The sequence below is a fragment of the Medicago sativa genome, chromosome 7 (assembly GCF_051527215.1).
Source record: "Medicago sativa cultivar Bolivia chromosome 7, Bolivia_mono, whole genome shotgun sequence".
NCBI lineage: Eukaryota > Viridiplantae > Streptophyta > Magnoliopsida > Fabales > Fabaceae > Medicago > Medicago sativa.
In genome coordinates this window covers 101,965,066-101,993,033 of record NC_140755.1, presented here as the reverse complement: position 1 = coordinate 101,993,033, position 27,968 = coordinate 101,965,066, and the positions used below count along the sequence as shown (strand labels likewise).

At 35.1% G+C, this 27,968-nt stretch overlaps 3 protein-coding genes and 1 pseudogene across 4 annotated transcripts; 3 read left to right on the top strand and 1 right to left on the bottom strand.

Annotated features, from left to right (window-relative positions):
* The first annotated feature begins 378 nt into the window (after positions 1-378).
* LOC146911419 (nuclear transcription factor Y subunit C-3 pseudogene) lies at positions 379-2,978 on the top strand (annotated as a pseudogene). The gene is made up of 4 exons (XR_015018090.1): positions 379-432; positions 705-747; positions 1,663-2,468; positions 2,727-2,978. The product of XR_015018090.1 is annotated as a nuclear transcription factor Y subunit C-3 pseudogene (transcript).
* Positions 2,979-13,465: 10,487 nt separating this feature from the next.
* MK (mevalonate kinase) lies at positions 13,466-17,552 on the top strand. Its single transcript, XM_085724434.1, has 5 exons — positions 13,466-13,628; positions 13,732-13,975; positions 14,122-14,375; positions 16,626-17,039; positions 17,170-17,552. Exons 1-5 carry the CDS (start codon positions 13,493-13,495, stop codon positions 17,286-17,288), a joined length of 1,167 nt encoding a protein of 388 aa, XP_085580560.1. The 5' UTR covers positions 13,466-13,492; the 3' UTR covers positions 17,289-17,552.
* A 2,006-nt stretch (positions 17,553-19,558) lies between these two features.
* On the bottom strand, positions 19,559-21,175 carry LOC146911417 (NADPH-dependent aldehyde reductase 1, chloroplastic-like). The gene is made up of 4 exons (XM_085724435.1): positions 20,769-21,175; positions 20,272-20,648; positions 19,832-20,190; positions 19,559-19,736 (listed from the first exon to the last, which is right to left on the bottom strand). The coding sequence occupies exons 1-4, from the start codon at positions 20,889-20,891 to the stop codon at positions 19,714-19,716; spliced, it is 882 nt and encodes a 293-aa protein (XP_085580561.1). The 5' UTR covers positions 20,892-21,175; the 3' UTR covers positions 19,559-19,713.
* Positions 21,176-26,053: 4,878 nt separating this feature from the next.
* Positions 26,054-27,492, top strand: LOC146911416 (putative GPI-anchored protein At3g06035). The gene is made up of 2 exons (XM_085727344.1): positions 26,054-26,219; positions 26,777-27,492. The coding sequence occupies exons 1-2, from the start codon at positions 26,138-26,140 to the stop codon at positions 27,280-27,282; spliced, it is 588 nt and encodes a 195-aa protein (XP_085583470.1). The 5' UTR covers positions 26,054-26,137; the 3' UTR covers positions 27,283-27,492.
* The last annotated feature ends 476 nt before the right edge of the window (positions 27,493-27,968 follow it).

Sequence of the window (27,968 nt, the reverse complement as noted above, 5' to 3'; positions counted from 1 at the left end):
CTCAAACATTCCGGGTTGGAGCCTCGCAAATTATTCGAAAGAATCTGGATTCAAGTTTTGGTTGAAACAATAATTGACCAGAAAATTTATTAAAATGTAAAAATATTAAAAAATAAAAATAATTGACTAAAAACCAGGTGTGTTAATTAAAGATAAAATAAAAAGAATTTCTTATTTTTTTACTCTAATTTATGATTAAATTATTTCCATAAAAAACAGCATATATTAATTGAAACTTAATGAAAAAGGAGATAAACATTAGTTAAAGAATGGATATTATGGAAAATGGGAAAAGGGTAAATTGGTGAAAAAGTAAAAAGATAGTAAAAAGGTAAGAAAAAACCATTATAAATAGGCTGTGAGGAACCAAGTTCTGTTCACAACACAACACAAACACAGCTTTATTGTATTTCGCACTTTTGTCTCTCATAGGTTTGTTTCGTTTCATTTCATTTTCAAAGAAAAAAAAAAAAAAAAAAAAACCAAACAAACACCATCATCAATCTTCACAACAACTCTTTCATTCACGCTTTTTTCTCAAACCCTAAACTTTTTTTCTCTTCTTTGGGATCTTTATCACTACCAAAGCATTATCATAACAACTCTTTCTCTCTTCAATTCGCATGCTTTAGATCTTTCAATCAAATATAATTTCTCACCATTCTCTCGTTTCTCACGATTTTCTTGTTTGATCCCTTTTTCAGGTTCTCAGTTTTCTTCGAACCAAGCTTCGTTTTTTGAGGGAAGGTAAAAACTCTTGCTCTACCAGTTCATTTTTTTTTTCTGTATGCTTTTTCTTTTTGTGTGTAATGCATTTACATTTTCATAGTTATGCTGTAACGTGGTTTTCGTGATTTAATTTTTTTGTGCTTATTTTCGTTTTGTTAAGTTTTTTTGTGATTATTGTTTTTCTTTTTTGGTTGATTTTGATGTGATGAATGTTTTTTACATCTGTGTGAAGCTGACCTGTGATGGAAGCTAAGAATTTTCTTTGATCTTAGTTGTGAGTGAGAAATAAAAGTTTTTCCTTTTTTGATGTTTTTTTTTTGTTAAAAATTCATTTTTTGTTTCTCTGAATGGAGAATACATATTACTGGAAAACCGAATAATTTTTGTTCTGTTGAATAATTAATAAATTTCTTAACTGATTTGCTTGTTATGTGCATGCCTTGTGTGAACAGGTCTTTTAGCTGAATTGAGTGATAATTCTGTGATTTCTGTAAATTGAAAACTTATTTTGGTATTCTAAGGGAAGATTTGTTGATCAAATCTGGTATTTATTTTGATTTGTGAATTTTTGATTTTGTTCGAGATACAATTGTGCATGGGAGTGATTAGATCAAAATGCATGCTTTTATGATTTATGCATGTCATGAAATGGATATGCCTGTTATTTTTCTCCTGAGCTTACGTCGTTTTCGATCATGACACACGGTTGGGGGCACTGCAATAGAGGACCGTTTTTTCTGAGCCTGTGTCGTTTTCGATCACGACACTGCAATTGAGACCCGTTTTTCCTATGCATTAAACGGTTACGCTGAATGTTGTACTTGTGATATAATTACTTATATATCAACAAATTTGCTCAATGATTGCATGATTTGTTGCCTTTGTCGTTTGTGAAATGTTGCCGATCACGTGTTTGATTTTATGTCAAAACAGAATGGATCATCAAGGGCACAACCAGAATCCGCAAATGGGGGTTGTCGGTAGCGGCAGTCAAATGCCGTACGGATCTAACCCATATCAGCCAAACCAAATGACTGGGGCCCCAGGATCTGTTGTTACATCAGTTGGGGGCATGCAGTCCACTGGTCAACCTGCTGGAGCTCAGCTGGGTCAGCATCAACTTGCTTACCAGCATATCCATCAGCAGCAACAGCAGCAACTTCAGCAACAGCTGCAATCCTTCTGGTCAAACCAGTACCAGGAAATTGAAAAGGTTACTGATTTCAAGAACCACAGCCTTCCTCTGGCAAGGATCAAGAAGATCATGAAGGCTGATGAGGATGTTAGAATGATATCAGCTGAAGCACCTGTCATATTTGCAAGGGCCTGTGAGATGTTCATATTGGAGTTAACCCTGCGCTCATGGAACCACACTGAAGAGAACAAAAGGAGGACACTTCAGAAGAATGATATTGCTGCTGCAATCACTAGGACTGATATCTTTGATTTCCTGGTTGACATTGTGCCTCGTGAGGACCTGAAAGATGAAGTGCTGGCTTCAATTCCAAGAGGAACAATGCCTGTTGCTGGTCCTGCTGATGCTCTTCCTTACTGCTACATGCCACCTCAGCATGCCTCCCAAGTTGGAACTGCTGGTGTCATAATGGGAAAGCCTGTGATGGACCCAAACATGTATGCTCAGCAGCCCCATCCCTACATGGCACCACAAATGTGGCCACAGCCTCCGGAACAGCGACCACCATCACCAGATCACTAGATGCTGAGATGTGGATGTTAAGGTAAACTTTTGACTCTCTCTTTTTAGTTAGTTGTACAGAATTTGAGTTAAAACTTATGTTAAAAAATATGCTTTTTTTGAGTACACATACACACAAATAACCTTTTGTATGCTATTTTATTAGTTAGCTTGACTAGGTTTCATCTTCTATCTTTTATCTATTTAATCCCTTATACTTGATCTTTGATGGTCGCACATTTATTGTTATTTATGGTAGTTCCTTTTATGTCTGAAATTGCCTTCATTTCCTGGCTTGCAGATTGCAGGGAACTGCAATGGGGGTGGGTGTGAAACTGTTCCATTGGTGCGATCAGAAACTGTAGCTGAGATGGTTTACTTGCATTGCAGACCATTATGTAGATAATATGCCAGTAATAACTTATCTTCATGTTTAATTAAGCTGGGTAAAATGTAATTTGGGTTTAAACCTTATGGTCTTCGGATGATATATATATTATGTACTTGCAGACTTCTATTGCCTATTGGGTTATATTTACTATGGTTTAAGTTATTTGTGTTGTGCAATATTTTATGCCTGCCTGCAAATCTATGATTCCTTTAGCAGTCAACTCTCATGGTCTTCTACCCCATCAGAGAATAGAAGGAATTACATGTTTGTTTATTTGAGGCTCCTGAAGCCCCTCAACGGCTATTTATTTCAGTGATTATTTTATTTGATGAAAATCCATTACTACAGTAACTATATTGCTAGTTACAAAATCTTGTCCAACAAAATTGATTTTAGGATCGGTTCTATTGATTTTGATGGAAGCAACACTTTCTTGCTTTCCTGTTGAGTGAGTATTAAAGTTATTTTCCATTCAAACAAAATCAATTTTCTTAAACGCACTTTTGAAATATAAGTGCGAAACTCAAATCAATTTTTTCGAAATTAATTTAATCAAGGGTCCCTCTAATATGGACCTCTCCAATACAACCGATTATAGCCGGTTTCAATTTTTTTTTCTTGAAGGAAGCCACAGTTTCAATTTTGTTAACTTAGTTTTTATATTCTGCTCCTTTCCACCGCTTCTTCTCCATATAGTGTCATCTACTCATCTTCTAAGTAATCTCAGTCAAATCTAAGCACTTTCTGGATTTTGATAAGAAATTTTTCGAACAGACTCCTCCACTAACAAGAAAATATGCAGATACTTAGTTTTGGGTCACTAATTGTGAATGAATTGTTTCAATTAGATAGGAGCACAATAATGATGAGTGCATTATTGTTTCAATTTAATAGGAGCACAATAATGAAAATGGAAATAAAATTAAGTTGGTGAGTGTGTTTCCATTCTCCATTATATGTGGCTGTTTATGGATACGAAAATTATTTGAGCCGAAGTATTCAGTCTGGAAACAACATAAGGTGAATAAGTTGGAAGGGTTGCATGTTGACGAACATACGGTTTTAGGAATATATTTGGCGACAATTCTTGAATTACAAGTCGATTTTGTAATGATTGAGTTAGAACCAACTTAAATCATAATATGATACACGAGTCTATTGAATTTTAGTTGAGTGAGGTCTCCCACTAGTGAGTCACACACCATATGTCTAGGACCAGAAGAAAATGCGGTAAGGATTGACTTAAATCCAATACAAAATTTAAGATGAACTAGAGTATTTGGTCACCCACTATCAGGTCATACATCCGATATCATGGTTCGAAGGAAGTGTGTTGAATGTCACACATTGAATGAGATAAGTTGGAGTTCTATTTTTAGCTCTTGCATATGGAAAAAAAAAAAAATTGATCAGAAGAAGAGAACACAATGATCAAATTATTAGAGAATTAAGTCAGCTAAGTTATAAGAGTTTAAATTTATAAACTCAAGAGACAAAGTTAAAATATCCTTCGAAACAATTGTTAAATGATTATTAATACTACTGTTATTAATAATACTTAATGTTTTACCTTTTTTTTAAGGGTCATGTTAACCAGTGCCCCGGGGGCACTGGTTAAGGAAGTTAAAAGAGAAAGTTTTAAATTTAAAATGTCACTTTTTATATTTTTTAAGACCTTGAATGCACAAGTTCCAATGTAATATTTCTACATTTGGCTTCCTTAACCAGTGCCCCGGGGGCATTGGTTAACATTTCCCTTTTTTTAAAACTAAAGGGGAATCAAACACAATTTAGATTAAAAAATTCAAATTCTTTTTAAAACAAATTGTTTTACCAACACAATTCTTTTGTTTGTCAAAAAGAAAACACAAATTCTTTTCAAAATTCAAGTGTAAATTAAATATTTAGATCTTTATTGTCCCCGTGAACTTAGCTCAATTGGTAGAAACAATGCAAAATATATGCAAGGTCCGGGGTTCAAACCCCGACCACCACAAAAGAAGAAAAAGATCTTTATACTATTATATAATATTATATAAATGAAATTCCAAAGTTAAAAATGCACTTGAGGTGCTGGTTCTCGGTGGTAAAATATAAATGAAATTCCAAAGTTAAAAATGCACTTGAGGTGCTGGTTCTCGGTGGTAAAAAATTATTCTTGTAACCTCAAGATATAAAGTTCAAATATAAATGAAATTCCAAAGTTAAAAATGCACTTGAGTTGCTGGTTCTAGGTGGTAAAAAATTATTCTTGTAAGCCCAAGATATAAAGTTCAAATATAGTTGTAAAATAATTATTAGTTTCACTTAAAAATATAGGTTTTATTTTTATCATATTTTGCTGGGACTGTATACCCTAATCTTAATTACTCTTCTAAGTTATTCTCAGGTTCTTCTTAGTTACTCTTCTGATTTTCCTGGTTTTCAAGATTGATTCAAATTGTGATGTTGAACATTCTTCCCTTTCCTTTCAAAGATGCATCCACAGCTTAAAAAATATTGTTTCTTCAAATTCCAGTAAGTTTTGATGGTGAATTTTGCCACATAAATTGTTCCAGGGGTTGATAGATGTTTTGCTCTATTAATTCTCTTCTTTTGCCACATAAATACTTGTTTCACCAAAAGAAAAGTTCCATGCACACTTTTTAAATTCTTGATTAGTCATCATTGACTTTCTTATATGTTTCTATACCACGGTATTTAAACAGTTTTTTTTTTTCATTCTCTATGCGTTCTACTCTATTGTAGTAAAACAAGTGTTATCCGTGGGTCAATTTTTGAGCTTGTAACTTAGAGCTTACTCCCTCTCGTCCAAAATATACGATTTTTTTTTTAGGTACATTGAATAAATGATGTATTTAGCTCATATTATAGTCTAAATACATTAGTTATTCAACGAATCTAAAAAAAATATTATTCTCTTATATTTAAGACCGGATGAAGTATATCATATAAACTCGTTTGATTAAAAAGACTCGTTTGATAATAATCACTTTTTCACGAGCTCATAGCAATTTGTGATAAAGTAATTCAAGTAGTATATAAATTATCACTTTTTATCTTGATTTTAACCATGTGGTCTTAATTGAAAAAACCAAATATTAATTAGATGTACATTTTTTTAGGTTATTTTATATTTATGATATACTTCAACAACTAATGTTACTAAACACTAGAAATTCAATGAGTTAATTTATCCGCCATCAGCTATAAGTTAGTTCATAAGTCACCCATTATAAGATCATCATCCTCTATAAGCTAGCTTATGGTTAAACATTTTTCATCTTTTGTGTTTCTATCCAATGAAAGCCCAAGGTTTTGATTCTTGATACTATATTGGAGTTTGTGTGGTGGAGACGCCCAAAGATTTTCAATAGAGCTCAATTAATTGAATTTGCAAAATAATTTTTCCTTGTGGTGGAAGCAAATTTTTTTCTTTAAATAGAAAAAAAACGTCACTTATTTTGCACATTCAATTAATAAAATATTAATTGTCATAATTGAGTAGTACAAAATTTTCAATTATCACATTTTTTTTCCTTCATTTTTTTAAATTGGCTCCTCTAAGGAGACCTCCCTCCACTTTTGTTAAAAAAATAGGTCCATTATCGACCACACATGGGGTAGTTCCCCTTGGCAAAGTTTTTAGAATAAAATAAAAAAGGAGTAAGTAAAATAGAGACAAGGAAAGAGTAGTAGCATAACAGTACTTCCTTCCCATTCATTCCTATATTCATTCAAATTCAATTTCATCAATCATGTAAGTTTTTACTAGTTAACATAATGTAATGAAAAACTAAGTTTTCAAATGTAATGATTTCATATTGCCCTGGCGGTGGCAATTGCATCAAGTTTAATCGCAATCTTTGTGGAGATCTTCCTTAGGTCCCTTCCTTAGGTCCCTTCCTTGCTCTGACCTTTGTGGAGATCTGTTGTTCGATCGGTTTCTCCATAATCTGATCGTTTTGTTTTTTTGCCTTTTTAGGATCTAGACGAAGATCATGGTGTGATCTTTTCCTTGGTCAACGTACTCCTGTTTGGTCGGTGTTTTATTTTGTGTCTCACCAATTTATTATCTTTCAGATTCTGTTCTTTGTCCATGGAGCATTCTATGAATGAGTGGGATTTGCTGTTCATTTTAAATGTGTGTTTAATTACGTCTCTCTATAAGTCAACAGTTTTGATATGGCTGTATCTTGGGATTTATGGATACCAGTCAAGTCTTTTGATCATGAATATCTTTCTTTTATTAGTAAAGATTTGGCTGCCTTTTGTTGGTGATTGCAACGAGGCATATATGTATGTGGAGTCTCTGTTCATTTGTTTTCAGTGCCTTATGAAATCACGCTTTCTTCCTTTTCTTATCATCATACTCACAATTCAACTTTTAACCTTTCAAATGGAGAACCTGAATCTCAATGCTGAGCATGGAGCTGATTCTCAACGTCCGAATCTTACTCAAGCTGAGCTGCTGGACCTGTGCCTTGTAGGTCGCGTTGTGGTAAACAAGCCTATTCATCTGGCTACTCTTGAAACCAGATTGGGACCTATTTGGGAACCGAAATATCGCATGACCCTTATTCCCATGGAGGGTAACAAGTTCTTAGTCCAGCTGTACTCCAAGGCAGACCTGAAAAGGATCCTTGAACGCAGTCCTTGGTTGTTAGATAACAACATGATCATCCTGAAGAAAGTCGAGATCGGAGAAGAGCCGCTAACAAAATCCATGGATACCACAGAAATTTGGGCACAGATTCATCAGTTGCCTTTTGGCTTCATGGACGAGAGGGTTGGAGCTCTTGTAGGCTCGCATGTGGGGAAGATGATTAAGTTTGATGAAGACAACAACTATGGGCCATGGCGGAGGTTTATGCGAATCAGGGTGGAAATTGCGTTGGATCAACCTTTACAACAAGAACTGATCATTGAGAGGGAAGAAGGAGATAGTATTCGTCTTGCTATCAAATATGAGAAGTTGGGTAAGTTTTGTTATGTTTGCGGCATTATAGGTCATTCTGAAAGCGTATGCAGTGACAAGTTTGAAGATGGTGTCGGAAGTAGCAAGAAGAAATGGGGTCCTTATCTCAAGGCGGAGAACAATTCAGTAGGCGGTACCAAGGAGGCAAACAGGTGGATAATAGGCGGCCGGAATAACAATTCCGGTGACCGGAGGGACGAGGAGACGACAATCAATGCTAATAATCATCAATCAATGTCAATTAATAACGGTGGTTTTTCCAGTCACAAATTATATGGGCGCATTAAAGTAAAAATTAATGCGGAATCCAGGTCGTTAATTTTCTTTCGTTACATGGAATGTCAACGGTCTGACGGGACCGGTCTTGTTAGATGGTGGACTGAAGTGGACCCTATGGAGATTCCTACCGAAGGGACCAATCAAGAGGAGGTCAGAACCAGAACCACAGTTTTTGCTCCGAACTTAACAAAGTCAGATCATGTTAATAAAGCATTAGCAGAAGGGATGAACGAAAAGGACGAATTTTTGTATGCGAACGGGGGAGGTGCAGAAGCATTATGGAAGTTAGTGGAATTGGAGGCCCAAAAGCAAGTGAGCCCACAAAATTCTACAGCTGGTGACAACATGCAGGGGGCGCGTGGAACAATGCTTAGGAGGGAGGATGCAGATTTTGAAAGAAGGGGCCCACCAGGGGACAGGCGCGGCAAGCAAGGTCAACATGTTCCCTTTGATTCCTCAAACCAGCAAGTGGTCCCCATTGCTCAGCAATCATCACAACAATTAATGATTAATCATAAAATGACCAGCGCGGAATACAGAAGTCTGTTTGACAAGAATGCTGTGCCAATAAATGCTGTCTTTAAGTCTAATCAAACTGTCATTAAAGTGCAAAAAGTTGATCAGTTTCAGAATTTGCTGTCAAATGGGAATGAAGAGCAATCAATTGTGTCTCCCACTTTCAAAGCTGCTGGGACCGGTGCTGCAAGTGGGTCAGCTAGAGACAAAAACAGCCTCCCAAGCCGAGCCAAGCCGCCTAGGAGGGATAAAGCTGCTGTTGTGTCTCAAGCTCCTGGGAAAGCGCGCAAGCCAGCTGTAGGACGCAGCCCAATCCAACCTGGCTCCTTCATGGCTAGCGCGCGCGGCTTCAGTAGGGCAGGTGGGTCCCCTGATGATAATGGGCCCAAAAAAAGGTCTCGTACTGACACTGCTGAGGAGGGTGATCACGGTAAGGAAGGGCAGCAAGCTGGAGCTGTCTACAACAATCCAGTTTTTGAAGATAAAACGGCGGGACCTGGTAGCCAGGCCCGCCGAGAGCCATGAGTATCGTAGCATGGAATTGCCGAGGCTTGGGAAACCTGCGCGTAATTCCTAAAATTAAATTCCTTGTTCGGTATTATAAACCGGATATCCTATTTCTGTCTGAAACTATTGTTGAAAGTAATAAAATCGAGGAATTTCGTTATCTTTTGGGTTATGATTCTTGTTTTGCACCAAATAGAATTAGTAGAGGTGGAGGCATTGCTTTATTTTGGCGTAACACGGTTAATTGTAGTATTATTAATTACTCGAATAACCATATTAGTGCTAAAATTGAAGAGGGTGGTGGTATGGACTGGATGTTCACAGGATTCTATGGGTATCCAGAAACTGCTAGAAGAAGAGACTCATGGAATTTTATTCGGGGTCTTGCTAGTCAAATAAGTTTACCTTGGTGTTTGATGGGGGACTTTAATGATATCCTTCACGCTGATGAAAAGAAAGGGAGGGCTACAAGACCTAACTGGCTTATCAGAGGGTTCCGTCAAGCCATTCAAGATGCTGGGCTTATTGATGTTCATATGGAAGGGTACCCTTTTACTTGGTTCAAAAGCTTAGGCACTCCTCGTGCTGTGGAGGAAAAGTTAGACCGAGCTTTAGTATCCAACTCTTGGATGCAGTTATTTCCCAATGCAAAGCTAGAAAATCTTGTTGCTCCATCCTCTGATCATTTCCCGATTTTGTTAGACAAAACTCCTGTGACTCGCAACAACAGAATTGTGAGAACTTTCAAATTTGAGAATGCTTGGAGAGTAGAGGAAGGGGTGTTTGATGTTGTTCGAGATAGTTGGCTGGGTAGTGCAGGGAGTAATGTTACTAACAAGCTTTCAAATTGTGCGGAGGATCTAAAGCACTGGAGTAAAACTCATTGCAGCAAGCTTCAGGTTGATATAGAAAATTGTAGAAAACAACTCAGCAGAAGTCGCTCTATTCATGGAATTCAGGATGGCGCTTACTTTGATAATTTGCGGCAAAAACTTAATCATTTGTTGTTTCAAGAGGACATGTATTGGAGGCAGAGAGCGAAAACTCATTGGTATCGGGATGGCGATCTGAATACAAAATTCTTCCATGCAGCGGCAACTTCCAGGAAAAAGGTAAACAAGATTTTGTCTCTTGAAACTGAAGAAGGAATTCGTACTACGGATGAAGTTGGAATGCGTTCAGTTGCAAAGACCTATTTTGAAGAACTATTTGCTGGCCAGGAAAGTGTACGTTCTCCTGTTATTGGTATGTTGAATCAGGTGATCGATAATGAAGATAATACACAGTTAACTGCACCTTTTTGTAGAGAAGAATTCAAAGAAGCTATGTTTTCCATGCATCCTGACAAATGTCCGGGTCCTGATGGTTTCAATCCGGGATTTTATCAGCATTTCTGGTCCATTTGTAGTGAGGATATTTTCAATGAATGTTGTCAGTGGATGAACGAAGGTCAATTCCCTCCTTCGTTAAATTCTACAAACATAGCACTCATCCCTAAAGGTAATGAACAAAAGACGATGAAGGATTGGAGACCTATAGCTTTGTGCAATGTCCTTTACAAGTTGCTTTCAAAGGTCCTTGCTAATCGACTAAAGAAAATTCTACACAAATGTATTGCCGATTCACAGTCAGCTTTTGTTCCTGATAGGTCCATCCTGGACAATGCATTAGTGGCCATCGAATTAGTTCATTACATGAAGACTAAGACAAAAGGAAAAGAAAAAACTGTGGCGTTGAAATTGGATATAAGCAAGGCTTATGACAGAATTGACTGGGCTTATCTCCAGGATGTTTTGCGAAAGATGGGTTTCTCAGAGAAATGGATCAAGTGGATCATGATGTGTGTTGAAACGGTTGATTACTCCGTAATATTGAATAAAGAAACTGTTGGTCCTATTATTCCAGGTCGAGGTCTAAGACAAGGAGATCCGTTGTCACCTTACCTCTTTATCCTCTGTGCTGAAGGGTTATCGGCGCTTATCAGAAACGCTGAAAGTAGAGGGGACATACAAGGAGTTCGTGTCTGTCGTATTGCTCCAAGAGTAACTCACCTTCTCTTTGCTGATGACTGCTTCTTGTTCTTTCAAGCTAATGAGCAACAGGCAAATATTATGAAGCAAATCTTGAATCAATATGAGGAGGCATCAGGGCAAGCTATTAGCCTTCCCAAGTCGGAGATCTTCTACAGCAGGAATGTTGAAGAACCACTTCGACAATCTATAACTACCATTTTGGGAGTTAGAGCAGTCTTAGGAACTGGGAAGTATCTTGGACTACCCTCAATGGTAGGACGCAGCAAAAAAGCAACGTTTAGTTTCATTAAGGACAGAGTTTGGCAAAAGATTAGCAGTTGGAGTAGTAAATGTTTGTCCAAGGCAGGTAGAGAAGTCATGATCAAGTCGGTCCTACAAGCTATTCCTTCATATGTTATGAGTATATTTAGGTTACCGAATTCACTCCTTGATGAAATAGAGAAGATGATGAATACTTTTTGGTGGGGTCATGGTGGCTCAAGTAACAGAGGTTTGAACTGGCTATCATGGGAAAAACTATCTGTCCACAAGAATAATGGTGGAATGGGCTTCAAAGACTTAGCAGCTTTTAATGTGGCAATGCTTGGTAAGCAAGGGTGGAAGCTACAAACTATTTCAGATAGCCTCGTCTCAAGGATCTTCAAAGCCAGGTACTATTCTAATTGTACCTACCTAGATGCAAAGCTGGGTCATAATCCAAGTTTTGTTTGGAGAAGTATTTTTGAAGCAAAAGTGGTAGTTAGACAAGGAGCGAGATGGAAGATCGGTTCAGGGTTTAATATTCCCATTCTTAGTGAGCCTTGGATAGGTTCAGGTCTCAGTATTCCACCAGTGGGGGATGACATGTTGGTCCTCCAACCTTTTTCGGTAGGACATCTTATTGATCAGGAAGTTAAAGTCTGGAATGAACCGTTGATTCGAAGTTTGTTTGCAAATGACACGGCACAAAGCATTTTGAATACTCCTCTTCATAACCAAGTACAGACTGATACACTAATCTGGAAAGCGGAGAGGAATGGGCAATATTCAGTGAAAAGTGCGTATAGAATTTGTATTGAAGAGGTCATAAATAATGATCACTTGCGTAAGCCTGGGTTTTGGAGTGGTATATGGCGGTTGAAAGTTCCTCCCAAAGTCAAAAATTTGGTGTGGAGGATATGTAGAGACTGTTTTCCGACTCGGGCGAAACTGCGAAGCAGGGGTGTAAATTGTCCCTCAGAATGTGTTAGATGCGACGATCCCCATGAAGATAGTTATCATATTTTGTTTCACTGCCAGTCAGCAATTGAGGTCTGGCAAGCAGCCAACCTTTGGCACCTTATTTCCCCATCCTTGGTCCAGTACGATAATGCTCCTGATATCATTTTTAACTTACTACAACATTTGACTGCAGCACAACTTGAGAAATTAGTGTCTGTAATTTGGAGTATTTGGAAAGCCAGGAATCTTAAACTTTGGCAACAGGTGTCAGACTCGACAGTTACCATTCTGGAAAGAGCAAGACACTTGCTAGAAGGTTGGAGGAGTGCTAACAGCAAACAAACCCTCAATCAGAGGTCTCCTCATAATAATGGGCATGTTAATCATAGTTGGAGGAAACCGAGAAGCGGTAGATACAAATGTAATATTGATGCATCTTTTCCACACAATTCGAATAGAGTTGGACTAGGAATGTGCATTCGTGACTCTGATGGTAATCATATCCGCTCAAAAACCATGTCTTTCACTCCAGCTTGTTCCATAGATGTGGGAGAAGCTCTAGGATTACATCACGCGATTCGGTGGATTTATGAACTTCAAATACCAAATGTTGATTTCGAGGTTGATTCTAAAAGGGTTGCTGATTATTTCAACAAAGGCCGTGGAGATGTCACCGAATTTGGGTCTATTATGGATAGTAGTAGACAATTTTGTAATTCTTACTTAACAAACTCTCATGTTGAGTTTATTAGGAGGTAAGCAAATGAGGTTGCTCATACTTTAGCCAGGGCAGCCCCATCTACAACTGGCTTCCAGATCTTTGATGATATTCCTACATGTATTGTTGATTTGATTTTTAATGAAATGGTATAAGTTATTTTCTCTCAAAAAAAAATAAAGACATGACATGACATTGAGTCAAAAATCAAGCATCATGTTTGGGCAAAAAAGGAATTGAAGGCATTTTAATAAAAACGACACGCTTTCCACATGGAACACAAACGAGGACTGTGATGTGTAATGTATTCAAGACGAACAACCACCAAAAATACGATGTCGTTTTCAATAATGACCATTATCGGAGAAATCAATGATTATTATAAATATAGTTAGATTAGATTAGATCATATCATATCATATCAAATAATCAATCGTTTCAATCAATGGAGGTTAAAGCCAGGGCTCCCGGAAAAATCATCTTAGCCGGGGAACACGCCGTTGTTCACGGATCAACCGCCGTTGCTTCTTCTATTGACTTATACACCTACGTTTCTCTCCGCTTTTCCACTCCTTCTTCTGGTACTCTCTCCCTCACTCAATCCTTTTCCCTCTAATCTTCTCATTAATCATATATCATTAGAGGATTTAATTAATTTAACTGGGATTTTGTGTGTTATCATAGAGAATGAAGAATCGTTGAGACTTGTGTTAAAGGATACGGCATTGGAATTCGAATGGCCAATAAGTAGAATAAGAGAAGCTTTTCCTGAATCTGTTTCTTTGTTATCTTCAACTCCTAATTCATGTTCTGTTGAGTGTGCTAAATCAATTGCCGCTTTAGTTGAAGAGCTTAATATACCAGAGGCTAAAATTGGACTTGCTTCTGGTGTTGCCGCTTTTCTTTGGTTATATTCTTCTATTCAAGGGTGAAATTCTAAACCTTCATCTCACTTCAAATCAATTTCTTTACTTATTATATCTTGTTTAGTTGCATTTCAAATATTCGCGCCGTCGGGATGAAATTCAAAATTAATGTTCCGTATGTTTTGATTCTGTTACTTTGTTTGTGTAGATTCAAGCCTGCTACTGTGGTTATTAATTCTGATCTTCCTTTGGGATCGGGTTTGGGTTCATCCGCGGCATTCTGTGTGGCACTGGCGGCTGCGCTTCTTGCTGTTACTGATTCTGTTTCTGTGGATGTGATGCAACAAGGGTGGCATTCTTTTGGAGAGAAAGAACTTGATTTGGTAAATAAATGGGCTTTTGAGGGTGAAAAAATCATTCATGGAAAGCCATCCGGAATTGACAACACAGTTAGTTCATACGGTATTCTGCAAAATTTCATCTTCTTTTGTTGGTTAACTGTGCAAAGTTAAAAGTTTCATACATATTGTCAATCCATGCTATCTCCACATTTACATATTTGGAACATGCCTTTTTGCTTCTTTTTCCTTGTTCCTAGTGATTACAACTTGAATCTTCTGTTAGGTAAGAATGAATTGCACTGTGAGAGTATAGGCAAATAGAGTAAATAAAATAGAAAATCATCACTCTAGATAGGGTACAGCTTCGGTCGGTTTCGGGCTGAAAATCCCAAAACCGAACGGAACCGAAGAGGAGAATATCTCAACCATTCCCGACCGTCTGTAGCATCGGATTGGTCGGGTGGCGGTTTGTTCGGTTGAGCAGTTTTGCTCGGTTGAAGGTAAGTAATAAAAAAAAAAAAGTGAGAAAAAAAATTTCTAAAGCAAACCCAAGTGATAATCGCATCTCAGAATAGTAAAAACAACAACTTGTGAGTAAAAATCATAAACCAAAATCTTCATGAACAAAGAAATTGTCGTAAAAGAAAATACCAAGTAACTAAAATCATTATTTCTTCAATGAATAGTTTGATCTTGGACAGATTTGGTACAACTTTTGTAATGGGCAATCTTGATTCTGTTGTCAATGCGGCGCGGAGCGGCCAACCCAAAAATTAGTGCGGCGCGGGAGTGGGTTGCGTAGCGGGCGCTATTTCGGTGGTGTGGCCACTAATAAATTTAATACTAAATACCATACTATTAAAAAAAAATACTAAAATACCTTAAACATTACTCAAAATTTCATGAAGTATTCGTAATATGAAATAAAAGGGATAGCAAAATTGAAAATAGCTAATATCAATTATATACAACTAGTACAAGTTATCGTTTTACTATTGATAGGTCCGCTTTAACCGCTTTCTACTTATGCACGCGCCAACGCGGCCTGGCGCGGTGGTCCTGATATTTCCGCTACGCTCTGCTATAGCGGCGGCCGGTGCGGCCGCTTTTGACAACAGATTGAATCAAATGCAGCAAACCTGTTAGATCTGAAGAAAAGGTTATGTCTTGAGAGGCGGGTGATGAAACAGAATCGGAATCTAGAGATATCATGTTTCGATTTTGAAATCAAGGGACAAAAAGAAGAGAAAAAGAACAAAAATTTCTGTATTTTTACAAAAAGGGGTGGGTGCCATGCGATACTGATCGGTTGAGAGAAGGGATGACAGAGTAGAGGAATTACAATTTAAGGGTAGTATGTTTTGATTTTGAGATGAGAGCACGAAGAGGGGGATTAGAGAAATCTAGGGTTTGAGACTTTGATTTGGTACTGAATGTGTGTTTGTGGTGGAAATAGGGCAATACCAATAAAATTATATATATATATATATATATATATATATATATATATATATATATATATATATATATATATATAGACACACACACACACTAGAGTTATTTTAAGTCCATATGCGGTCAGGTTCGGTCAGTGCGGTTTGAGTTTTTATCAAAATCGGGTTCAACTGTATGCACCTACCTGGACCTGACTATGCTCACCTGAGGACCCGCTCAAATCGTCTCCACCCAGCCGTGGCTCAAAACATGCCTCCGTTTCTATGGGTTTGGTTGGGTCCGGTTGTGCTCAGCCCTGACTCTAGATGTGGTCAACCTAGAATAAACACCAAAAAGTTTGGGATCTGTATGATGCCAGATTACTAATGGTTATTGGTTTGGATCACTAAGGATTACGTATTTGTCAAGATGAAGTACCTGGATATATCATATATAGCAACTTGTTGTGTTTTTGTGAAATTACTTCGACAATTGAATAAAAAATGTAAGAATGTGATTTATGATCTTCCTCATCCAATTCGCCAAGTTCTGCAATGAGACTTTTGTCTCTTTTCTTGACGAGGTTTAGAAAAACTGTCATTTCAATTTAATGTAATTGATTACCATTAATGTATGTTTCTAATGCATTGCTACTTTTTAACCTAATATCAATTTGGTAGGACTCATCAGAATTAGACCAATTTAATTTGAGTTTCTTGAATTAATTAGCAAATACAGTTGTATTTATGCGATGCTCAAAATCAGAATAGGAAATATGAATTAACTCATTAAGAAATACACAGTAGTGTCTGGTAAAAGATATACAGTATATCTGTACAAATTTTGACTCTTTTGGAGGAATCATTATTGTATGCTTTGTTTACCCACTAGTTACTGCCTCCGAATGTGCAACCCACTCAATAATTGTCATCATCAGGTAACATAATCAGCTTCAAGTCTGGTAACTTGACACGGATGAAGTCAAATGCGTCCCTTAAAATGCTCATTACCAACACGAGAGTAGGTAGAAACACAAAAGCATTGGTGGCTGGTGTTTCTGAGAGAATGCTGAGGCACCCGGATGCCATGGCTTTTGTGTTTACTGCTGTTGATTCTATCAGCAAAGAATTGACTACCGTTCTCCAGTCACCTACACCGGATGAGCTCTCTGTTACTACGTTAGAAGAGAAGGTAGAAGAGCTAATGGAAATGAATCAAGGTCTGCTCCAGAGTATGGGGGTCAGTCATGCCACAATAGAAACTGTTCTTCGAACAACATTGAAGTACAAACTATCTTCTAAGTTGACAGGAGCTGGTGGTGGGGGATGTGTTCTGACATTGCTTCCAACTTGTATGTCCTCTTCACTCATTGTCGTCTTCTCTTTGTGCTTCTAAGATTTTTCATTATTGATTAAATAATTATCTAAAATATGTTGTCTAATCTCAGTTTCTTGTTCCTTTCCTTGACATGCTTTGATCAGTGCTATCGCCCACAGTTGTTGATAAAGTGATTGCTGAACTGGAGTCAAACGGGTTCCAATGTTTCACTGCCGGAATTGGTGGGAATGGTGTTGAAATTAGTTTTGAACATTCATCTTAATGTCTATTTTTTATTTTTTCTAGGAGTGAAGTCAATGATCAATGGATCTGATCCCAAAATTAATAAACAGTATGGGAGTATATGTATCTCTTTTTAACATTCTTGTGCATTTTTTAAAAATTTAAGACAGGCCAATGTAATGTGGTATCTCACACTCTTGTAGGGTAGAACCTTTTGCTCAGTTGTTTGTTTACTTCCATTCCTGATTGTATTGTTCATCTTATTGAAAGTAAAATTCAGTCTTTTTACAGTCAAAAAAGAAAATCCTTGTGCACCAATCTGTAACGTTTTCTTTCTTTTTCGAATAACTTGTGATTTTCCTGAAACGGAAATCAGATATGAATACGGATCATGGTTGTCAATCATTGAAACCAGGAACTCGTGTGCCTACATGTAACTCAGTAAGTGAATTGTGCTACAAGAGCGATTTTCTGTAATGTATATTCACATGCTTTTGCATCGTTCACAAGAGATTCACTATCCATTAACTTTCGGTTGGCGTTAATTATCTACAGGGGCGGATCTCTTTTGAGACCCCCAGGTGCCACTGCACCCCCCAGTTTTAATATAAATTTCATATTATGCTTAATATTACAGCTGATATGCTGTTGTTCCAGTGGTTGTGCGGTCCCTCAGTGAATCGAAGGTTGCGTGTTCGATCCCTGGCACCCTCCTTTTTATAATTCTTTGCGAATTTTTAGAATTTTATTCAAAAAAAAACCCCAGGCGGGATTCGAACCATCATCCCCCTGTATAAATCAGGCGAAATTACCACTACACCAGTTTACAACGTTGCTCATATTTATAAAATGTTTAATATATATTCTTCAAATATTTGGCACCCCCGAAAAAAAAACTCAAGATCCGCCACTGATTATCTATTCACCTATGAGCTTTCTTGAAGCTCTAATGGCATATATAAGTATATCACCGTTGGTAAGAAATACAAAGGAGGGAGCAACCTCAACAGGCTGCCACGATTGAAACTGCTCCTCGAACAACATTGAAATACAAGTTAGCTTCCATGTTGACAGGAGCTGTTGGTGTGGGCTGTGTTCTCACTCATTGTTTTATTTTCCTTGTGCTTCTAAGATTTTCCATTATTGATTAAATAGCTCTTTAAGTATCTAGATTCTAGAATATGCTATTTAATCTCAGTTTCTTGTTCCTTTGCGTGTCATGCTTTAAACAGTGCTATCGGCCACCGTTGTTGATAAAGTGATCGCTGAACTGGAGTCAAACGGGTTCCAATGTTACACCGCCAGAATTGGTGGGAATGGTGTTGAAATTAGTTTTGAGCATTCATCTTGATGTCTGTATTTTTTATTTTTCCTACGAGTGAAGTCAATGATCAAGGGATTTGATCCCAAAATCAATAAACACTATGGAAGTATATGTATTTTTTTTTACCATCCTTGTGCATTTTTAAAACATTTGAGACAAGCCAATGTAATGGAGTAGCTCACACTCTTGTAGGGTAGAAGCTTTTGCTCAATTACTGATTGTATTGTTTGTTTCATCTGGTTGGAAGTGAAATTCAATTGTCTTTTTACAGTCAAAAAGAAAGTCTTTGTGCACAAATCTGTAACGTTTTCTTTCTTTTATGAATTACCTCTTTCTTTTATGAATTTCCTGTAATTTCTTTTTCCTATACAATCCTGAACGGAAACTAGGATATAAATCTTCAGATTTGAAATCATGGTCAGAATTTCTTACATTTCCTGTATTCATGTCATGTGGAGAGAAAAATGTTGCAAGTGCATTTATGGTATGTTATAAAGACAAAAATACCCTAATTTTTTCCCCAAATGCAAGAAATTCTGACTTCAGGGAATCCAAATCCCAAGTTAATAAGTGCATTCGTACTACAGGAGCCTTTTCTGTAACGTATAATTCTCAAATACTCTTACATCCTACATAAGATTCATTATCCATTAACTTTTGCATGGCATTAGTTATCTATTCATCTATGAACTTTCTTGAATTGAAGCTCTAATGGTCTAGATCATTTTTATCCTCACCAACTTGGTTTTTATGTTGTTCCACCACTTAACTTAGGAAAATTCCCCTCAAATTCACCCTACCATTCCACAGGTATGTTTATTATAATACCGTCTCTTTAATCCTCATCTTTATCTCTGTGAACTATAGGGTATACTGAATTTCCGGACCATTTTATGCATCGATAAAATGAAGCCTCTCAGGTAAACACAAAGTTCTACAACCAGAAGACCACAATTTTTTTTTATTTTGATTACAGAAGACCACAATTTTAATTATAGAAAATATATATTTATTATTTTATTTGATAAGGTTTACACATTTTAGAGCAAAATGTACAAACAAGTAGCGGTTGCATTACATATGCACTATATTATACTACACTAAAACCACAAAAGCCCTGCACACAGATCACGAGCACCATCTATGCATTCACAACGGTTCCTCCTGAAAAATAAAAATGAAAAGAATGTGTTAGAAAGACCATACAGTGTGTGAACAAATATATAACATACATATAGAAGCATTTATAAGCATATCACCGTTGGGATGGAGGACTTGGCCAGTTATGTAAGAGGAGCATTGGTTGGAAGCAAGAAACACAAAGGAGGGAGCAACCTCAACAGGCTGCCCAGCCCTCTTCATTGGCACATCAGAACCAAACTGAGCAGTCTTTTCCTCATTGAAGGAAGCTGGTATTAATGGAGTCCAAATAGGTCCAGGTGCAACCCCATTCACTCTTATTCCCTTGGTCACAAGCTGAAGTGAAAGTGCCCTTGTGAAGGCCACAATGGCACCCTTAGTAGAGGTGTAGTCAATCAATGTCGAGTTCCCCTTGTATGCATTCACTGATGTTGTGTTAATAATGCTGCTTCCTTCCTTCATATGCTTCAAGGCATGCCTATTACACAAATAGTTAGTCAACCCCAAATTCGTGAAATAACATCTGATTCATCTAATTTAATTAAGAGTGGTTTATTACCTGGTCATAAAGAAATAGGAGAAGATGTTAGTTCTAAACACCCTCTCGAGTCTTGGTTCATCAATCTCCTCAACTGAACCACACTCATACTGCTCAGCTGCATTGTTGACGAGAATATCAATTCTGCCATAAGCATTGATGATCTCATCAACCACTCTTTTGCAGTTCTCATCAAAACCAAGGTCAGCTGGTATGGCCATTGGATCTTTAGCATTTGCAGTCTTAGCCATTTTTAACATATCAAGTGTGTCCCTTGCGTCCTTGTCTTCATGACCCTTCACATATGTGAAAATCACAGTGGCACCTTCTAATGCAAACAAGTTGCATACTGCACGTCCTATTCCAGAGTCACCTCCAGTCACCACTGCTATCTTTCCCTGAAAAACAACTTATTATTAAATTAAATTGATTGTTTTTTTTTTCGTTAAAAAGATTAAATAAGCGAATTATTGTATAAATTTAATTAATGTAGAAACACTGTGAAATGATATGTATACTTGAAGCTTATTTGCTGGCTTGTAATCAGGGCAAGTGAATTGAGGTGTTGGATTCATGGCATGTTCTTTGCCAGGTTGTGTGTCTTGCTTCTGAGGGGGAATTTTTTGTCCACCAGAAGTCATTTTCAAAGACAAGCTAAGCTAATTCTCTCTGAGTTGTTGAATTATTATTGTACACGATTATTTTTAGGATATTGTCGAAGAGTATGTGTGTGTGGGGTGTGAACATATATACTAATGGGGTAACTTTGATAATGGTTGTATTTGTGAAAGATGATTTTGGCTTCTGGGTGTACGTGTTTTATTGTAAAGAATATGAACATGCCAGGTGGTGAGGAGTGGCAGAAGTAGGTGTTGACGTGTGCTATTGATGGCATGCGGCACAGACACATCTGTAGAAAAAGGGCATTCTGGAAACCAACTTAGAGTTTGATTTGGTTTTGGTCCTTTTTTTGTATATGATGACTAGCAACATCGGATACATTTTCGTTAACTTACCATTTTTTTTAGTTATGGATTTAATGAATGCACATCTCATGTAAATTTAACGAACACGAACACGTCGATACCGTTAATAATTTCAGAAAACCACATAATTTAATGTAATTATAGGTGTGAGTATCATATTAGTGTCAGACACAACACGTGTCCGACACCGAAACATATCTAATCTAAAGATGTAAACCAATAATTTCATTTTAGTCCGACATGCTATTTTAAAGTATAACGAAAATGAAATTAAACTACTCAAATGATCTTTTTTCTACTTAAAGAACTAAAGCAATACTAAAAAAAAAACTTAAGGACTAAAATATCAATTAATCCAAAACAATAAAAAACCACTTATTTGCTACATCATCTCTATCTTGCGTTGTAATTGAAATCTAAACTTCATACAATTTGGTTTAAAGTGACAGTATACAGCTACAACAACACCCAACCTTACGAGTTGGCAACATCAATCAACAAAGTCATACATAATATGGGTTTTTGGTGGTGTCCGAGGTTCGAAACCCGGACCTTACATATATTATGCATTGTCCTTATCAGCTTAGCTAAGCTCACGGGACATATATAATATGGGTTTGATTAACATGTAAAATATTATAATTCCTTCAAAAAAAATGTATAATATTTTAATATTGTATACGTTAAAGCAACTAAAAGTATTAACATTTTATTAAAAAACAATTATTTATTAAAAATTACATATTTAATATAAGGGTCATGTTAACCGGGGCACTGGTTAAGGAAACTAAAAAAGGAAATTTTCAAATGAAAATAACACTTTTTATTCTTTTGAGAAGTTGACAACACAAGTTTCAATGTAATATTTTCTACATTTGATTCCTTAATCAGTGCCCCGGGGACACCGGTTAACATTTCCCTTAATATAAAATATACAAGTTTCGAAAAAAAAATTACTATTTTAAATTTCTTAATACATGCAAGGGAAATGTTAACTTGTGCCCTCAAGGCACAAGTTAATGATTCAAAATAGAAATATTCTATTATAATTAATGCATTTGACTTTAACTTTTTTACTTTTCAATAATTAAATGCACAAAATTTAAGAAAATGTTTCCTTTTTTGTATTGCTTAACATGTGCCCTAAGGGCACAAGTTAACATGACCCATTAATTGAAAATTATTATATTGATAGTGCATGTCCCCCTAGTTCTTTTTAGTCGTAGATGAATAACTAATTTAAAAGACATAGCTATGTAATGTCACAACATGGTTTTTATAGAATGTTTTTATCATTTGCAAATTTGCATGTAGGGTCATGTTAACTTGTGCCCTTAGGGCACATGTTAAGCAATACAAAAAAGGAAACATTTTCTTAAATTAGTTATTCATCCACGACTAAAAAGAACTAGGGGGACATGCACTATTAATATAATAATTTTCAATTAATATTTAATCAAAGTTTACTACTATTATCACTCCACTTTTAAAATTATATTTTAAAAGTAATAATATAACATGAAAAATTAGAGTGAGTTTTTTACATTTTTTAATTATAAGTACCCTCCTTTAGGACAACATTATTTTAAGTGTATCACACACTAAATATGAAGTTTTTTTAGTCGAATTCAAACTTTTATTCATTAAAAGTGTATTGTCTGAAGGATTCTAATAAAAAATTTCAGCATGTAAGATTTAAAATGCAAAATTCCAACGTTTTTCAAATTTCAAAAAATTATATTCGTGTAACTTTTATTCACAAGTAACATTCCAATGTGGGAAATAAATTTTTACACATGATTACTTGACTTTCTATTCTCATATCAAAGGATGGGAGCTAACATTCATTCTGATGAAAATAAAATTCAATTAACAATAATTTCACACTAATACTCACGAATTTTTTCTTTTAATTTTTTTAAATCAAACAAATTTGAAGAATATATGTAGAGCCGTCAAAAAGGGCGGCCCGGCCCTAAATTGACCGGCCTTAACGGGCTTCGGACTTTATCGGGCCGGGCCAAAAAGCCCGATTGAAAAACGGGCTTGAAATATACTACCCGAGCCCGGCCCTACACGGGCCACGGGCTAACGGGCGGGCCCGTATTAAAAATTACATTTTTTTTCATATAAAAAATACTATAATATACTCCTATAATTTTTTTTATAAATAATATTTTTAATATGTTTAAATAATGTCTAACACAAAAATAAATTGTAAACATTTTCGTACACTAGTCGTAAACTAAAATGGCGAGGAAAACAATTTTAAATAAATTAGAGACATTATGGTTATAGATATTTATATATTCGATCTTTAAAATTATAAATAACGAAACAAGTAAATATAATTTTATATTACATTTATAAGTGTTAATTCATTGAATTTTCACTTTTATTTTTTACTTTGATAATCAACTAAGTAAAGAATTATTTGAAAAGTATATACAGTTTATAGGATTTTTTTGTTATACGGGCTAACGGGCTACCCGCAGCCCTTTCGGACTAGCCCTAACGGGTACCGGACTTTTTAGGTCCGGACTAAAAAGCCTATTAAAATTAAAACTCAATATTTAAAGCCCAAGCCCTATAATTAATCGGACTAAACGGTCCGGTTCGTACAGCCCCACCCGTTTTGACAGCTCTAAATATATGTACAGCTTGTAGTATGAAAAAACAAGGCTTAATAGCACTTTTGGCCCCCTATGTTTGACAAAATTGCGATTTTGGCCCCCTATCTTTGAAAACTACAAAACCGCCCCTTATGTTTCGTTTTCGTTGCACTTTTGGCCCCCATGGTCAATTTTGACCTGGTCCACGCTGACATGGCACCCACATTACTTTTATGAGGGGCCAAAATCGCAACTTTTGCAAACATAGGGGGCCAAAAGTGCTATTAAGCCTATTTTTTATTTTTTTAATTCATTTTCTTTTTTTTTCCGATTTTTTTTTTGTTTAGAAAAAATTAAAAAAAAGAGGGAAAATTAATAAAAATCGAAAATAATGAAAAAATTTAAAAAAATTGGAAAAATTAATAAGAATGAAAACAAAAATCTGGAAAAAAAATTTCGCATGACATGTGTGTATATACATACCACATCATTAAATCATTTTAATAATAAAAAAAATTAAAAACTGAAAATCTTTTAAAAATAACAAAAAATCAGATTATTTTTTAAAAAAAATAAAAGATTGATTTTTTTAATTTTTAAAAATAACAAAAAATAAGATTTTTTTTTCGAAAAATAAAAGAAAAAAGCAGAAAAGACATTTAGATTTTTTTTCAAAATTTAAAAAATTAGAAAAAGTTCGGATTTTTTCGAAATTTAGAAGATATTTAAAAATACTGGAATTTAATTTTCAAAATAAAAAAAGTTTAGATTTTTTTGCGAAAAAAAACTGGAAAATATTTAAAATTTTAAAAATCTGGATATATATTTTTCAAAATCCAATTACAATATGAAAATTAAATTTTGAAAATCATATAATCTGAAGAAAAAAAAATCAATTTTAGTTCAAAAGAGATTGGAAGAGCAACTTGAGGTACTCACTTTTTAAATTTTAATGTCTCTTAAATAAGACACTTTTTAAAATTTTACACGCATTAATAATTCTTTTTACAAAAATATTCTTGTGTAATTCAAGCTTCTCAGATTTTTTTCCTAAATTTTTAATTAAACTAAAATCAATTTTTTTTCTTCAGATTATATGATTTTTAAAATTTAATTTTTCTATTGTAATTGGATTTTAAAAAAATATATATCCAGATTTTTAAAATTTTAAATATTTTCCATTTTTTTATTTAGCAAAAAAATCTAAACTTTTCTTATTTTGAAAATTAAATTCCAGTATTTTTAAATATCATCTAAATTTCGTAAAAAATCCGAACTTTTTTCTAATTTTTTAAATTTCGAAAAAAAATCTAAATGTCTTTTCTGCTTTTTTCTTTCATTTTTCGAAAAAAATAATCTGATTTTTTGTTATTTTTAAATTTTTTTAAAAAAATCAATCTTTTATTTTTAAAAAAAATAATATGATTTTTTGTTATTTTTAAAAGATTTTCAGTTTTTAATGTTTTTTTATTATTAAAATGATTGAATGATGTGGTATGTATATTAAAAAATAATCTGATTTAGATGGGATCAGGGGGTTTTCGAAAGAATCTTCATATTTCAGGGTTGGAATTGAAAGAATCTTTTTTACAGGGGGAAAACCGGAACTCGCCTAAATTACAGGGGGTAAAGACATATTAACCCTTTTTTTTATTTTTTCAAAAAAAAAGGAAAAAAAACCGAAAAAATGATTTAATTTTTTTCCAGATTTTTGTTTTCATTATTATTAATTTTTCCAATTTTTAAAATTTTTTCAGTATTTTTTTCATTATTTTTTATTTTTATTAATTTTCCCTCTTTTTTTTAATTTTTTCAAAACAAAAAAATGGAAAGAAAAAAAAGAAAATGAATTAAAAAAATAAAAAATAGGCTTAATAGCACTTTTGGCCCCCTATGTTTGTAAAAATTGCGATTTTGGCCCCTCATATAAGTGATGTGGGTGCCATGTCAGCGTGGACCAGGTCAAAATTGATCATGGGGGCCAAAAGTGCAACGAAAACGAAACATAAGAGGCGGTTTTGTAGTTTTCAAAGATAGGGGGCTAAAATCGCAATTTTGTCAAACATAGGAGGCCAAAAGTGCTATTAAGCAAAAAAAAAAAACAAAGAAAATTGGCAAGACGGTTTAAAATTTCTTGTAACCTTGCATGTCAGCCACGTGTGGAAAATACATTTATACCTGTCATTACCTAAGCCCTTTCACTTTTACTCCCTTTATTCAAATTTTACACTTATCGCATCAGTTCCAATTCAAACTCAATTCATTCATCAAACTCAAACTCACCATACCATGGCTTGCTTCAAACTTAATCTCCTACTTCTTGTATCTCTGCTTACTTTCCTATTCCTTTCTGATCCAGTGCACTGCAGTGGTACTTTTCTTCCTTCTAAGCCTTTCTATTTCTATTCCCTCGCATTTTTATATTCCATATCTCTTCTGTTAACTTTTCCTCAAAAGGAAAATTGTATTAGTTTACTTCTTCAATTCAAGCATGCATCTTTTTTATGTTTATGCCTTAAACTTTAACTAGACCGAGTAAAATTATGGAAAAAGCCTAGTACAGTACTCTAGGCACTGTTCTTAAAATTCTACATAAATATAGTATAGTAACTGCCTAAACTACATCCTCATTTTAAGGGTAAAACTGTTCTTTTCTTGTAAGTGGGTAAAACTGTTTTTAAGTGTATTTCATTTTGCATGTGGTACAGCACCCAAGTTTGATCCTAAAATTAATCATGGTTTGAGGACTTTGGTGCCTATATTCAACAACTTCAATTAGTCTCTAGTTGAGCTTTGTTATGTTTATATGCATGAATCTATTGATAATCTCATGATTTTTTTTTATTTTTTTTTGAAAAAAACTAGTTGAATTTAATCTCATGACATTTGTTATGTTTATGTATAAACATGCTTTATTGGTTTGATCAGACAAAGAGGACAGCGTATTGAAGGGAATCAACAGCTTCAGACAGACCAAGAATCTTGCACCACTGAACAAAAATGACAAGGCACATTGTTTAGCTGATGAAGTTGCTGAAGAAATAGAAGACACACCATGTGAAAAAGTGAACCAATACTACCCAGTTTCTGGTCCTGGTGGTAACCAAAGAATCCCCAATTTGCAAAAACATATTGATAAATGTGACATTAACATTAACACAACCACTGATGGAGTCATTCTACCTGTTTGTGTATCCAAATTAGAACCAACGGTTGTGCTATCTAATTACACTCATTCTGATATTTATGCAAAGTTTCTCAACAATTCTAAGTACACTGGAGTTGGACTTGGTTCTGAAGATGATTGGATGGTTCTAGTTCTTACTACCAATACAACTACTGGAACTTTCTCTGCAGCAACAACTTCGTTGCATGCTAATTTTGTTTGGATGGCTTTGTTGCTTGCTGTGATCATCAACTATTTGAGTGTTTAATTTCTAGCTTTCTTTTAAACTTCATTATGGATATGATGTAGTTGAATTACTCTGTTTTTATTTTTTTCTTTTGATGATGAAAATGTAGTGTGAACTTAATTAGGAATTAATTTGTGTGCTGTTTTTGTTTTAACATTTCTATATTTCTCACGTAAGAATCACATTATCCGCTTGCTTGTAATGTGTGGTATAATTGTCCAGTTTATCTCACTTGAGTTGGTGTGGCGTGTGTTTCTCCTCAAGGTCAGGTTCAATTCTTTCTGATGACAATTAGAATGGGTTAATTTAGCTTCTTCAATAAAAAAATTGCAAAAATTGTGAAAATAAACGTAAATATTAGCGGTAAGTTTGTTAGGGGGAGGAATTTGTTGGCCATAGAGGTGGATATTTGAATTTTGGACCTCCTTCTTAATATAGTAATTCAGTTTTTGGTTTTATTCTTGTTTCATACTCCATACACTAAATAAAAGAGTAGTTATGTTCTGTAATTTCATAAAACTACTTATATCTGGTCGAAAGGGTGTGCTACATACCAATTAATAGCAGTAGCCTTGGATGTCGATTTGATTTAATTGCTGTTCTGTTTATTTAGTAACACTCTTAACTTTTATATGTACAAGATGATAAGATTAAGACAAGTTAATGAATGTTGAAGTTAATCATGATATTGGATTTGTGGTCTTCAA

Bases quoted from the DNA above. Each gene is read 5' to 3' on its own strand.
- MK (XM_085724434.1), top strand. From the start codon at position 13,493: ATGGAGGTTAAAGCCAGGGCTCCCGGAAAAATCATCTTAGCCGGGGAA. The intron at 13,629-13,731 runs GTACTCTCTCCC...GTGTTATCATAG, and splicing joins CTTTTCCACTCCTTCTTCTG to AGAATGAAGAATCGTTGAGA. The intron at 14,376-16,625 runs GTATTCTGCAAA...TGTCATCATCAG, and splicing joins CAACACAGTTAGTTCATACG to GTAACATAATCAGCTTCAAG.
- LOC146911417 (XM_085724435.1), bottom strand. From the start codon at position 20,891: ATGACTTCTGGTGGACAAAAAATTCCCCCTCAGAAGCAAGACACACAA. The intron at 20,649-20,768 runs GTATACATATCA...GTTGTTTTTCAG, and splicing joins AGCCAGCAAATAAGCTTCAA to GGAAAGATAGCAGTGGTGAC. The intron at 19,737-19,831 runs GTGATATGCTTA...TTTATTTTTCAG, and splicing joins CCAAGTCCTCCATCCCAACG to GAGGAACCGTTGTGAATGCA.
- LOC146911416 (XM_085727344.1), top strand. From the start codon at position 26,138: ATGGCTTGCTTCAAACTTAATCTCCTACTTCTTGTATCTCTGCTTACT. The intron at 26,220-26,776 runs GTACTTTTCTTC...TGGTTTGATCAG, and splicing joins TGATCCAGTGCACTGCAGTG to ACAAAGAGGACAGCGTATTG.